We start from the raw sequence: 14,831 nt of genomic DNA on the forward strand, positions 1-14,831 counted from the left end.
TTCCTATTTTCGTAAGTTCATAGAAGTTCCATATATTATTACCATATACTCCAATCATCTTACATTGTTTTCATAAAAGTTTTAGGTCATGATAATTTTTAAGAAAATATGCTCCTTTTTCGCACATATTCCTGTTTTATTTCTTTTTCACACAAATATGATTCACATATATTATAGTTCACTACTAGAAAACATGCTATCGGTGGCGCACCACTTTTTGTCATCAGTGGCGCACTAGTGGTGCGCCATTACTATCACGCCACTGCTAACAGTTAGTAGTGGCGCACCACTCATGCGCCATTGCTAACTCAAGTAACAGTGGCGCACTATCTAGTGCGCCACTACTAACTTATAGGTGCGCCACCCTTGACACATCCTTATATTAGGTGCGTCACTGCTAAGTCTGGGGTGGAGCTGAATCATAAAATAAATATAGCAATGGCGCATGGTTGTTGTGGTGCGCCACTAGTATTTTCATAGTAGTGGAGCACCTGTTTTTGGTGCGCCATCTGCTATATAGCAGTGGAGCACCACTAGAGGGGTGCGCCACTACTAGTGATCTTACGACACCATTTGAGAAATCCTTTACTATCCATATATGTCATTAATAACAAAATACAATTAAAATATTTCTATTTTTGAGCTAATTCCATAAAATGAACAAGAGATGTTTCAAGTATGGTTTCACTAACATTTTGGTATAGAAGAGATATGACATATTGCATATAAGGGTTATACATGATTTTCCAAGCTTTCCATTAAAAAATTATTTACGATTCACATGTGTTTCAATTATTTTGCTTTGTTTTCAGAATTTTTTCAGTACATTTATAAAAACAATTTTTTATATATCTTTGAGCTAATTCCATAAAAGGAACAGAGATGTTTCAAGTATGGGTTCAATAACATTTTGGTATAAAAGGGATCTGACATTTCATACAAGGGTCGTACCAAACAAGCAAATTATGTTCCACGGAACATTTTTTTAGTTGCAGATACCAAACAGGAGCCAGGATTATATCAACAAAGTATAGCATACGCCATTGATATTTGATACATTTGTTTACAATATAATATCAACAAAAGCACCGTTCATATGGACAAACCACCACCAGAATATTCTTCAAATCTGGATTTTTTTGATGGATTTTAACAAGAATTTCTCAATCTGGGCCATTATAAAAAAAAGTAGGAGAAAAATTAAACTAGAGAGAATTGGATGATTTAGAAATCACACGGGATAGACGACTGACTTTCAGATCGGACAAGAAATAGCAAACACCTATATCAATCTTCAGATCTGCATCCTCATCAAATTGAGAGAAAACAATTCCTACATCAGGGAAGCGAATCCCAAACCTAGCCCGCACATGAACAAGGTGGCGGCGGCCGCCTCGGCTCGTCTTCCTCCGGCGGCTCTCGACGAGGAGGCCGAGGCGCTGCGCTGCAGGTCCAAACTCGTGAGCGATCCCTTGCTCATGCACGGCGCGGCCGTCCTGGCCGTAGCCCAGGGTGAGCACTCGAATCTGACACAAATATGATTCACCACATATTTCAGTTATATTTCTTTTTACAATATAGTTTTGGTTTGTGTCAGATTCTTCATAAAATATGTTCAAAATTTTGTAAGCAACTCAAATCTACCTGCAATGGTTATAATTTGGTCGAAGTATGGGTTCAATATCCAGTAATATCTTGGTACCAAAGAAATATGGCAAATATCACAGATGACAGTATTATATCATGGATTAACCTCGACCAAAATAATTTCTCAATCCGGGAATTTTTTCTGTTGGATTTTGATAAGGATTTCTGAATCAAGGCATTACAAAAAAAATCAGAAAGAAATATAACTGAAAATTTGACACCATATTGGAGAGTAAAATTCAGATTGAACCACCAAAAATAGGCAAAATCAAAATCACTATCCAGTTATACATCCCCATCAGACGATTGAAACAAAATAGTCACCAGATCGAGAAACGAATCCGAAACCTATTCTGCACCTGAGCATGGTGGCGGCCGCTGCTTCGTCGTCCTCCGGTGGCTCTCGTCTAGAAGGTCATCTGCAAATTGTAAAGAATGTATTGATGGGCAGTACATCTGTTTCCGCTAACAATTTTTTTTTCAGCGAGGTCCTTCAAGTGATTTTGGTTAAATGACTGCAACCTATATCTTCACAAGTAGATTGAGAAACTGATAATGTTCACCTCATTGCTCTTGATTTTGACACCTAGTGATTACCTGGCCCACACCCTTAACTTATACTTGCATTCTATTTCCTCTCTTTGTCTGAACTAATGCACTCAACAGATATATGTCAGTCAGGTACTCCAAGTGATTATGTAATACCCCCCCCCCCGCCCGCTAGATTGTTTGCTAGTAGATTGAATAAGAGAATGGTCCCTGTTACTTTGCAGTTTTATTTTCATTTTGATGCAATGTACTTGTATATATCCTGATCCATGCACTATCTCGCACGTAAATAGTTATTTGACATCAAAAGTAAGGAGGGAATATTCACATCCGGCCTCTTTCCCACATAAATAGTTATTTGATCTTTTCCCACATAAATAGCAGGCTTCAAAATGTACAAACAACTTTACCTGGAAGTAGCATACGGAAGAGAAGATGCCAACAGTATATCATCACTTGTCTAGCGTACTAATCCTGCCATCAATATTTCATAACCTGCTGATCCACACCAGAAATTCAGTGCACTGTTCTATTAGGAGCAGATCAACTGAATGTGTATATCAAAGAAATCAGAAACAGACTACTACAGGATGTGGGATGAAAGATTGCTACCGGATAAGACAAAACAATTGAATCTACTGCAAGGAAATCAAACAACAAAATAAAGGGAAATCTACAACAGTATTGTAGTAGGCTAGTAGCAGAAATTGGATACGATGTACCAAGAAAAGTAAAATTGGAGGTGATGCAGTGACTTCTTGTAATATGAGTGGCCAGAAACTCCCCTAAATCTGAGGAGACAGAGCTCCTCCAAACACACATCCGGCAACCACACACAAAGATACAACAGCCATGAGCTGGGGGACGTCCACGGGGAAGTTGTGCAGAAGGAGACCCGAATCAGGAGCGCCATGGTGACCTGGGAGTCCAGGATTAGGTGTAGTTCGACGGGAAATCTAACCGGGGAGCCGTGCAATCGATGCATAAGGGTAGCCGAAGCCACGCCGGCGTTCCAATCCGCGGCTAGGGCTGGAGCGTAACGCAGCGGCGACGAAGGGGAATCAGCGGAGGAGACCAAAGTCAACACACGCCGGTGAGTAGCTGCGCTAGGAGGTGGTGCTCTTGTACGGCACCACCGTTCTGGCCGACAAAGTCTGTATGGAGGACGCCGTCCCTGATCGCCACCTCGTCGAAGCCTCGCCAACTGCCTCGCCGCGCCGCCTCGCCGCTGCTTATTTAGTGGATCTCGATCCAGTACAGGAGATAAATCATGGGAGAGAGAGCAAGCCGGAGAAGAAGCAGCTCTAAGGGCCACCAGTAGATACGTATTGTATCAGTAGCGCAGCTTGTGTCAGGGCAATACTCAATAAAAAATCAGTATACCGCTTCGGCCAGCACGCATCGCAACCAACCAACGCAGGGGCAGATGGACACCGGTAGTCTGCTGCATACTCCTCCTGTGATATCCGTTAGAAAAACCGCACTCAGTAGGCCTGTGATATCGTCTGCTGCATACTCCTCCTGTTCCGGGCGACGTGGATCAAAGGCGCACACACGCGCCACCACGCTTTTCCAGCCTTACGACTCGCATCCACCTCCATCCACGTCCATCATGCCCGGCGGACTGCCGGCCCTCCTGTCGCGCCCTGCCAAATGGCCGGGGGTCGCGCTCGCGGCCGCCGTCTTCGCCTTCCTCGACGTCCTCGACGTGCTCCTCTGCCTCGTCTACGCCGCGCTCGACGCCGTCCTGGAGGACAGCCCCGTCGCCTGCTTCTGCCACCGGACCCATGGCGCGGAGGGGGTGTCCGACACATTGTACCTCCGTAGGAGCGCCTTCCGGGACGCGCTGCTGGCGCTCCTACGGACGGTCGGCGTCGGGAAGAGGACGACGAACGCGTCGCCGGAGAAGGCGCGGAGCCCGAGGTGGTCCGACTGCGGCTGCGCGAGGTGCCTCGCGTGGCGGAGCGCCGGCGGCGGCCGGCTGCACTTCGTCGCCGGCAAAGAAGAACCGACGCCGACCAAAGGTACTACGATTTTCCGTTTTTCAGTTACTACTCGCGTGTGCGCGCACGCAATTACTTGTCAGTCGCCCGGCCGGCATGATCCAACAGAACCGCGTGACTTTTGCGCAGCGACGACAAGAAGCGAGAGAGGTCCCGGGGACGACGCCATCTTCATCCACGGCTTCACGTCGTCGTCCTCCTTCTGGGCGCAGACCGTGTTCCCGGAGCTCGCCGCCACCACGAACCGCAGGCTGCTCGCCGTCGATCTCCTCGGCTTCGGCGACAGCCCCAAGCCGGCGAACTGCGCGTACACGCTGCGGGACCACGTCGAGGCCATCGAGCGGAGCCTCATCGACCCACTCGGCCTCACCTCCTTCCACCTGGTCAGCCACTCCATGGGCTGCACCGTCGCCATAGCTCTCGCCGCGAGAAACCCGGCTCGGGTCAGATCCATCACGCTCGTCGCGCCGGTACGCACTCGTTCTGAATATGTTCTCAGAGATATGTATACTTTCTGCTCAGTCGATCGTGTCGTGTTCATGGCGTTGCATTGCATGTATCCCTCCAGCCGTACTTCCTGCCCTGCGAAGAGAGGGCGAGTCAGGTGGCGCTGACCCGGCTGGCCGAGAAGAAGCTCTGGCCGCCGCTGGTGTTCGGCACGGCGGTGATGTCCTGGTACGAGCACATCGGGAGGACTGTCTGCTTCGTCGTCTGCAAGAACCACCGGGTCTGGGAGTGGCTCATCAGGATCCTCACGCGAAAGAGGTAGCGAAATCGATCAAATTCATTCAGACACAAACAATAATTTGCTTGGACCTGACGACTATGAATACAGCGGCGTGGACTTCGTGGTCAGGGACCTGACGAGGCACACGCATCACTCGGCGTGGAACACGATGCACAACGTGATCTGCGGCGGGGCGGGGGTGCAGGACCGGAACCTGGAGGTGCTGGCGGCGGCCGGCGTGCCGGTGAGGGTGGTCCACGGCGACGGGGACCAGGTGGTTCCGGTCGAGTGCAGCAGCCGTCACCTGAAATCGAAGCTCCCACGCGCGGAGCTGCGTCTCCTGGGCGGACGCGACCACCGGACGGTGGTCTTCGGAAGGGAGAAGGAGTTCGCCGAGGAGCTCCGAGAGTTCTGGTCAGGTTGTGAGAACCGTGAAGCCATGGTGATGGATGGATGCGTCAGGACGTGAGGGTTTAATGAGTGCTGGTAAACGTAACAACCCTGAGTTTCAATCCTTGCAGCCCAGTGTACAGAACTACAATTACAGGATGAACCATCGAACTTGTAAATGTCAGAACGAATTTAGGTACACCGGAACGACTCTCTGAAGTTCAAAATGTTCTTTTAAGTTTTGAGAAAAAAAATCTGAATCAATCAAGCTCATAAATCTTGACTTGATAATACTTATTATGTACGCCAAATCTCCTTATCGATAAGACTGTGTGCTCCACATAAATGAGAAAATGAAGATACTATACATTTTAACTAACTCGTGAGAGCATCTCCAGTCGCGTCCCCCAAACCGCGCCGGATCGAGCGTTTGGGGGACGTGTTTTGTTCGTGCCGCGTTTGGGGGACGTCGCTTCCCAGCCGCGTCCCCCAAACGCCGCCCCCAAATAAATATTGGTGCACGAAAATAAAGGTTTTCATTCAATTTTGATTATATATTACAAAGTTTGAATGAAAACGGCTAGCTTTCATCTAAACCTAGCCTACTGACCACCCGGCGGTGCGTTCGACGGCCCCGCCCGGCGTCGCACGCCCTCCGCCGCAGCTCTTGCTGCGCGCGCCGCCCTCTCCGTGCGTAGGGCGGTGGCCGGACGCCGCTGCTCCGGCGACCGCGTCGACGTCGGCCCTCCCTCGCTCGCACCGCACGGAGGGAGAGCTCGACGGCGCGACGAATCTGCGCCTCTTCGCGGGCACGGGCGTCGTCCTGGAGCTTCTTCTCCGACTCGAACGACTCGACGAGCGCGCATTGCTGATCGGCCGTTTCGTCCGGGTGTGGCCCGTCGTCGTCGGACCACTCGAACTCGTCGTCGTCGTCCTCCTCCACCTCGGTCTCCTCCGCGTCGGCCTCCTCCTCCTCCGCGTCGGCCGCCTCCTCCTCCACATCTGTTGGCGCCTCCATCATCGCCGCCGCCAAAATGTCGGCCTCCGCTGCCAACTGGTCCACCCGCCTCCCCCAGATCGCCGCCAGCGCCGACTCACGCTGCCGACGCTCCTCCGCCGCCTGCTGCCGCTGGCGCTCGATCGACTCCTGCCGCCGGCGCTCGATCGCCTCCCGCCGTTCACGGTACAGCGCATCCCGCTCATCGCGCTGGCGTTGGAGCTCTTCAGCCCACCGCTGCTCCATCTCCTCCCGGTACCGGCACCGTCGTGCCTCTTCTCTCGTCGAGGCGTCGAACGCCGCAACGGTGTCGCCCTGCTGCTCCTGCCACGCTACTGCCGCCGCGGCCTCGTCAGCAGCGGGGGCGCAGAACGCCGCTAGATCCGCCGCCTGCGCCGCCTCACGCTGCTGGTCGAGTGCCTCCCGCCGCTGCTGATGGTGTGCACGCCAGTTCTGCATCCCTCGCCGCCGCCGCTCTTCCCGGGTCACAGGGTCGGTGTCGACCTGCGATTCCGGGACTGGAAGTGGAGGAGACGGCGGTGGAGGGAAGTGGCCAGCGCCGGGGCGGTTCGCCATCGCCACTGGTGGTGGAGGAGACGGCGGTGGAGCGACGAGGGCTGTGTTTGTTGCCGGCGGGGTGTGGTGGCTACCATTGAGCCGGGAGGCCTATTTATAGACGCCGGCGTCGGGTAGAAAGCGCGGGAACAGGCGAGAAGAGGCGGGAAGATCGCACGGGAACAGGCGGTGGCGTGCGAACGCCGGCGACGCGTGGAGGCTGCGCAGCACCGACGAGACGTCTCGCCTGCCCCTCCATCGCCATTAAGGCAAAGATGCCACCGTGTGTCACTGCGCGCGAATAACTTCCGTCACAAGGTAGGCGACGGTTAGGTTAAAATTAACTGTGCCGCTGACGGGTCGGCCCCGCGTCGGTTCGCCTCGCTTTTCGTTGTGTCCGGCGTGCCCGGAGCGTCCCCTGTGGGACGGGGACGGGCTCGGGGCGCCGGACACCGTATCGGGGTGCGTCGGACAAAAATGGGCTTTGGGGGACGCGGCTGGAACGCATTTTTTGTCCAGCGCGCCCCAAATCCCTTTGGGGGACGGTTTGGGGGATGTAACTGGAGATGCTCTGAAACTCCCTAACGCTACACACCTAGAACGGGTCTACTCACACATGGAAATGGTTATGGAGGGCTTGATGAAGTGGTTGATGGAGAGGAGCAGCCTCGAGGTGATGGCGAAGGCCACGGCAGCCTAGGGTCGGTGATGGGGTGGAGGAGACTTTCCCCCTCTTGCCGGCTGCCAAGGGAGATGTGAATTCCTCACAATGCTTGCATCTTCGCCGCTATATAGTGGTGCACATTGCATCTTCGCCACTCGATCTAACCTCATTTGATCCACGGGCTCTTCGACATCTCTAGAGCCTTTGCATGACTCTTATTTGTCGCCACAAGTTCATAGAACAGAGCCATGGTCAAATCCATCAAATATGACAAAATTTTGGTTCAATTCCTTCATCCACTTTCGGGCTCCCGTGGTGCAGTTTTAGGCCTTAAGTGACGGGACGATATTTTGTGCATAAGAACTCATATTTTGAAATTTAACACATGAGAAATCATCAGTGGAAAGTTTACCTTAACTTTCATGGTGTATAGTTTTACGTTTGACATCATCTTCAAGTCGGTTCGTGGCCATCTTTCAAAACAGTTATGTAGAGACAGATTTCATGAACTCCAAATTTCACTCCAATATGAACCTCTGTGATTTTCATGTAATTCCTGCACAACAAAGTGTAAAACACAAAATTATTTACTTTAATCTCAATAAATACAATAAAGTTGTCAAATTACAGATTTTAACACTATAAAGTCTATGCATACATTTAAAGGTCAATTTTTTTTTGAAACGGGGGCAAAAGCTTTGCCCCATTCGATTAATTAAGGAGAAGAGTTTGACAAGAAAGTCCGAACAAAAGAAAAAGAAGAGTACAAGCGACTACTCTCGCGGCATGATTTGACCCAAGCGTTTAGCGCCGGCTAAAACCCACAAGCGGGCCTCTCTCTTAATCTTATCTAGGAGTACATCATGGTTGGCATACTTATTGTTGAAAACCCTTGCGTTGCGCTCATTCCAAATCTCTCAAGTGACAAGAAGAGCTCGCGAAGAGATGGCTTTGCGGTTGGGCAAGTGGGGTCTTGTCATGTTGCGCCACCAAAGCTCGATGGATAGGCCGGTCCACCCATTGGGGGTAATGTCCATGTTGTGCAACCACTCCGCCACTTTGTCCCAAAGACGCGTAGTGAACCTACAATGTATGAAGAGGTGCGCCGCCGTCTCATTAGTTTGCTTGCATAGGGGGCATAGGCCGCAATTTGGCCACCCACGTTTTTGTAGGCGGTCGGCGGTCCAAATGCGGTTTTGGGCAAGTAGCCAAGCAAAGATTTTGGTTTTGAGAGGTGCCCAAGTCTTCCAAACCGACTTGTGGAGATAGGAAGCGACGGAGACGATGAATTGCACCTCATAAGCCGATTTAGCGGAGTAATGCCCACTTGCCGTGAGATTCCAAATAATGTCATCATCCAAATCATCATGAAGTTGCACCCCTTGGCAAAGAGTCCAAAGGTCGAGGAATTGCGAGAAATGTGCCATGGTGAAGTCGTTGTCCAATTTGATCATGTTGACCCAAGCATTTCCATTTAGAGCAAGATTGACATTCCATTAAAGGTCAAAATAGATACTGAGAGTAGCTGCACACCCGCACCCCTACGTGGCTGACACGTGTAGGCAGACGTCAAAGATGGTTAACGCATTACTTCTACAAGTGCATATGATGTATGTAACTAGTTTGTAAAAGTAAGAGTACGATTAATTTATTTGGTAAAGGTTTAAGTATAATTTTTTACCTTCACTTTGATGTAGCTGTGAGTTATTCTGATCTAAAGAAAAGTGAGATGAAAGTAGGCTATTGTTGTTGTTGTTGAGTTGTGAACAGACAATAGTGCATAAAGCAAAAAAGAGATAAGAGACAACGTGAACGATGTAAAGTACTCGAAACTCAATAAGGGTACAGCGTTCTCAGAAGTCTTTGTAGTATGTGTGTGAACAGCGGGATCCCACATATAGGTGCACTTAGTAGTACTAACATACACCCCTCATAGTACTACCAAACCAATCCGGATCCCCCACCGGCTCTCCTCTTTCCCCTCCCCCGTGCTACAGTAAGGAGAGGCGAAAAGGGAGCTCACCTCCGTCCCTCGCTCCGCTGACGGCCGATCCGGCGGTCCCCTCCCTCTCCGGCCGCTGTTGCGGTGGCCGGAGAGTGGGGGGACCTCGGATCCGTGCCCGAGGCGTGTAGATAGTAGGGTAGGGTCTCCCGGTGGCGCTGGCGAGGTGGTGGCGGCGGCGCCGTGGAATAATGGTGTTGGAGCTCGATCCCCACCTTGGCGACGTCCGTCGTGGCGTTGCCGGCGAGCTTCCGGCGTGGTGTCCTCCTGGATCGGTCGATCTGGTGAGGCTTGGTGCTCCAAGGGTGGTCTTCATGGCGAAGGTGAAGGCCGGCTGTGGGAGCTTTTGTCCCTCGATCCCGTCTTCGCCATGGTTGGGCTTCTCCTGGCCTTGCCGTGGGGGTGCTGGGGGAGGCGCGGTGTGGAGCTGGTGTCTGCTGCTGGCTGCTCCAGGCGCCTGTACAGGAGTTTTCTTCTGCTGAGGTTTCCTGGCGTCAGTCTGATCTGGAGGGGTTCTGCGGTTGTTGGACGGCGTCTTCTTCTCTGGTCTCGGCTGGAGGTGGCGACGACGAGGCTGCGGCGGCTCGGGGATGTTTCCCCGCCGATGGTCTATCAACGGCTTACATTCCGGCGCTCGCGCTGGATGACTACTGCGGTATGTCAACGCAGCTTAGCTGCTATCGAGCTCAGTTCGGCCTTGGGTGTGTGGTGGACTCGGCTTCTTCTTCTCCGGCCGTCTTCAGGCGGTGCTGCGGATCTACAGAGGCGAGTGGCATGGTGGCCGGGCGTCAGAACCTTCAAGGACCACTTTGTATTTTTTCTTTCTGCCAGGGTTCTTTCTGCTCTTTCTCCAGGACAGCTGGCCTTCGGGTTGCTTCTAGCGTGTGGGTGCGTGTGTGGCCTTTGTTCTTGTATTTGACTTGGAACACGTACTCCTTTCCTCAAAAAAAAAAACATACACCCCTCATAACCCCACCATTTCCTCAAGTCAGTGGCTGGAGTCCTCGAGTAATTAAGGGTCTGGCAAATATTATATGGTCGACAACACTTAACATAGTAATTGAAGAAGACCACCGTACACATATTGCAAAAGAAGACGTACAAACACAAATCTTTATTTAATTTTATAATATTGCCAGAATTTCTCCATCTCCATATGAACAAATGGAACTAATTTTAGACGGTAGGCTATTGAGCCGAGCCCTGCTTTACATTAATAACTCCACACCGGAGTACCGGACGCGTACATTGGTTTTACAATACAAACGAAGAACGATACCGCACACATACACGAAAGTACCAGAAACCAGGGTCTCCGACCCAACATCCATACAAGGATCGCATAGCTAGTAGAAATCACACCTGGCAGCCCCAACTACACAGGCGACAAGAACTAGGGATACAAAGGGCAGACAGAGATCAAGCTGACGAAGGCCCCTCCCGAACTGTAGCGTGAAGCGCTTTAATCCGGTCCGCCGTCATCTCCAGGGCTTCTCGGTCGTCTCTCCTACCCACTGGTCTCCATACCTAAAGATACATGTACATTTTATATAAAACATCAGCAGGTTGCGAGGGAAACTTTCCCTCAATGGTAAACTTATTCCTAGTATTCCACAAAGCCCAAAGCATGGCTGCACAACACGCGTTTAGTCTGTCCCGTCCGCGAATCTAGGAGTCTACAAACGTCCGCCGCACATGAGGGGTTCGAGGAGCAAGACAGAATCTCTCAGACTGCACTCCACATGAACTTTGCTAGAGAGCAAGTAAAGAAGATGTGGTTCGTGTCCTCCCACTCATCACACAGAGCACATCGGCCAGTGGATGGGCCACACCTGTGACGGATGTTGTCGCTGGACGGTTGGATGGTAGGCGTTTCCGTGCCAGCTGCCAGAGGAACACCCGGATCTTGAGAGGAACATAGATCCGCCACAACGTGATGTAGTGTCTCCTTGGAGTCCCTTGGCAGAGCTTCTTGTAAAGGGAGCGGACAGAGAACTTCCCCCACGGTTCCAGGGCCCAGGAGATGATGTCCGGGTCCGGAGAAGGATGGAAGACACCAATCTCCCTCCTAAACTCAGTTAACTTGCCCAGAGTCTATCGAAAGGGGATCAGCCACATCCCGTCAACATTCGCGCGGGCGATCGAGCAGCCTTGGTCAACCGCCAGTGCAAACAGGGCTAGGAACCGATCTTTAAGGGGCCCCGACCCCTGCCACCAGTCTAACCACAGTCTAGTGGAAGTACCGTTGCGAACCCGGTGTTTCGCCCCAAACAAAACACCGATTTCACCTTGTGGATCGAGTTCCAGAACTGTGACCCATTCCTGTGAGAGTCTACCAGCAGGTCTTTCGATCTGAGGTATTTGTTTCTCAGTATGTCTGCCCAGAGGCCTTGTTCCCCGGCATACAGCTTCCAGATCCACTTTGCCATCAGGCAAATATTCATTAGCTTAGTGTCGACGATCCTGAGTCCCCCCAAGGACTTGGGTTTGCACATCGCGTCCTAACGGACCCAGTGATATTTCCTTTTGGGGCCATTAACTTCCCAGAACAATCTGGAGAGATGTTTATTAAACACTTGGTGCACCCCCGTACCCAGCAAGCAAACCCCCATGGCGTGCATCGGGAGGTTGGAAAGACATGCATTTATCAGGACCAGTCTTGCCGCGGAAGACAAGAACTTGCCCATCCATGGGTCAGCCCGCTTTACCACCTTCAGCCCCAGCGGATCCTAGTCTGAAGCAACCAGGGTGCGATCCCCTGTTGGAAGCCCTAGGTACGTGAACGGGAAAGATCCCAATTTGCAATTGAGGATGTTGGCAATCCGCGAGGTCCCCAAAACCATCACCTCGCTCTTGTGGAAGTTGATGCGTAGCCCCGACATGCTTTCAAAACACAAGAGAAGGAACTTAAGGTTGATTAGGCCAAGGTCATCAGGTTGAACCATAATGATTGTATCATCTGCATATTGTAGATGCGTCACCCCCCTTGGATGAGGTGGAGAATCACCCCACTAATATGCCTTGCAACCGTTGCAGCGTCCAGGATTGCATCCAGGGCATCAACCGCAAAGTAGTAGAGGATTGGAGAGAGGGGGTCTCCATGATGCACCCCTCGTCCATTCCTAAAGAAGTTACCCACTTTGCCGTTAATGGGAATGGCCGTCTGACCCTCGAGACCAGACCCAGCACATGGTGTACCCATTCGGGGTCGAAACCTTCGCGGAGCAGAACCTCCCGAATAAAGCCCCAGTCGACTCTGTCGTAGGCTTTTTCAAAATCCAGCTTAAGGAAGACTCCCTCAAGTCTCTTAGCTTTGGTCTAATGAATGATCTCTTGCAAAGATACTACACCTTCATGGATACTCCTGCCTTTGGTGAAGGCGGATTGTGCTCTACTGATCGCGATAGGCGAGAGACGAATCGCATAAGCCTTTGCGACAAATTTAACATCATCATGATTATAACATATTGAACTACTCACACATGGGGTAAATAACATCATCATGATTATATGAATGGAATGTGAGGGATTGAATGAATACAATTGCGAAACAACGATAGTATGGATGAAGAAGTTGTTGCTGATGAAAGATCAATGCCAAAGCCTCCAAGATCCAAGCTGCCATGGATTCCCTCGTCGAGTTCCCCCTCCAGACCCAACACAAGCTGATTCATGTTCCAAGTTTCACAAAATCCTTTGAGCCGCAATACATGTTCCAGAAATCCCCACTGAACTTTGTCATGTGCCTTCTGGAAATCGAATTTCAGAATAATGCCCTTCGCATTAGTTCTGTGTAGTCCATGGATTACTTCTTCCAGAACAACTACGTACCCGCTCGTAGATGTTCCGACCCAGGATAAACGCAGTTTGAGCTGTTCTGACAGGTCACCGTCACACATAACTGAACCTGAAGAAGGGAGCGACTGCTAGAGTAGCACTGCCATCGCCGGCCTGCCTAACCCAAACACGGGCACATGCACGTTCCGCGCGCTGCGTGTCCGCTCGGAGATATTGATTCCTCGTCGAATCATCAACTGAGGTACGCAGAGTGAGCCATGTAAATGATATCGGGTCATTTGCATCTCCGGCTAGTACAAGTACGAGAGCAACCGGCCAGGCGTCTCGTCTCACGTTCAACTCCGTCAGCGATATCTGAAACTTGCCCGATCAGCGTCGGTCATGGAGGCAGCAGCGGACGAGCGCCGCTCTGATCTAAAGCACGCGGCTTGTTTGACCTTGGCGGTCGTCGGGCTGCTCGTCTTGTCCACCATTTTGGGGTTAAAAGTCTGGGAGCTCGTGCAAGAGAACCAGGACGATCAAGCTCCCGACGTCACGGTCAACGTGGCCGCGCCGGCGCCGCAGCTGGGAGGCGACACCGTCATGGCAGGTCGGTAACTGGACTTCCCGCTGCTTGATAGATCTGCCTATATATCTCGTGGGCTCGTGGATCATGTTTTTTTTTTTTGCTTCTCCTTCGTTTTTGCGTGTTGGCAGTTGGACCAGGTGGCTCCGGCGGCGCCGGCGCGGTGGAAGAGGCGAAGGGGTTCTACGCCGGCCGGCCCCTGTTCAAGGTTCCGCCGAGCAGCCCCTGCCGTGCCAAGGCCGGGCGCTGCTGAGAATGTTCACCACCTACGGGGCTGAGCTTATCTCCAGCAAACAGCAGTAGTTACGAGAAGAACACTCGCCAGTGTCCCAGTAAATAATCTGCTACTGTATCGGTTTTAGCTGTATCGGAATGTTTTCAGGGGAACATGGACGGAAGTGCTGTGATAGATATCGTTCAGTGTCGTGGAAAAGAACACTGAACTAGTAACATATGGGCCGAATTCTCTTGAGAGGCCAGGCTAGGCTAGGTCGGATTTCCATCTCGTCTATCCCCCGAGTTGTTCTTATGGCATGCGTGACCAATCTAATGGGCCTGCCCTGTCTACCGTTTTTTTTTAATAGTGTCTGCTTCCAAATCGAATTTGAGGATATACTCCATCCATTTCATAATCACCACAATAATTTTGGAACGGAGAAATTATGAAATACCTACAAAATAGTTAAAATTGTTCTTAAATTTTGTGCATATAGTCAATTTAATTTTTCCACCGTGTCCTGAAAATGTTCAATCAGCACCAAAGGTTCTCACCCCAAATTAAATCGTGTAGTTTTTCTAAATATGGCGGGTAGTCTCAACACTCGCTTAGAGCATCTCCACCGGTCCGTCATAAATAAGCGTCCCCCCCCCCCCAAAAGTAGGGTTTGAATTTTCACAGATAACGTCGGATTTCGTTTGAGATTATACTAAGTTT

At 50.9% G+C, this 14,831-nt stretch overlaps 1 protein-coding gene across 1 annotated transcript; it reads left to right on the plus strand.

Annotated features, from left to right (window-relative positions):
- The first annotated feature begins 3,808 nt into the window (after positions 1–3,808).
- On the plus strand, positions 3,809–5,535 carry LOC124673230 (probable lysophospholipase BODYGUARD 4). The gene is made up of 4 exons (XM_047209350.1): positions 3,809–4,255; positions 4,346–4,669; positions 4,768–4,964; positions 5,035–5,535. Exons 1-4 carry the CDS (start codon positions 3,809–3,811, stop codon positions 5,393–5,395), a joined length of 1,329 nt encoding a protein of 442 aa, XP_047065306.1. The 3' UTR covers positions 5,396–5,535.
- Positions 5,536–14,831: the final 9,296 nt, after the last annotated feature.

This window comes from Lolium rigidum, chromosome 7 (genome assembly GCF_022539505.1).
Source record: "Lolium rigidum isolate FL_2022 chromosome 7, APGP_CSIRO_Lrig_0.1, whole genome shotgun sequence".
Taxonomy (NCBI): Eukaryota; Viridiplantae; Streptophyta; class Magnoliopsida; order Poales; family Poaceae; genus Lolium; species Lolium rigidum.

What these genes read in the sequence shown, in the direction of transcription:
- LOC124673230 (XM_047209350.1), top strand. Translation starts at nt 3,809, where the DNA reads ATGCCCGGCGGACTGCCGGCCCTCCTGTCGCGCCCTGCCAAATGGCCG. An exon ending in GTTTTTCAGTTACTACTCGC is followed by an intron (nt 4,256 to 4,345) that starts GTGTGCGCGCAC and finishes ACAAGAAGCGAG; the next exon opens with AGAGGTCCCGGGGACGACGC. An exon ending in AGGATCCTCACGCGAAAGAG is followed by an intron (nt 4,965 to 5,034) that starts GTAGCGAAATCG and finishes CTATGAATACAG; the next exon opens with CGGCGTGGACTTCGTGGTCA.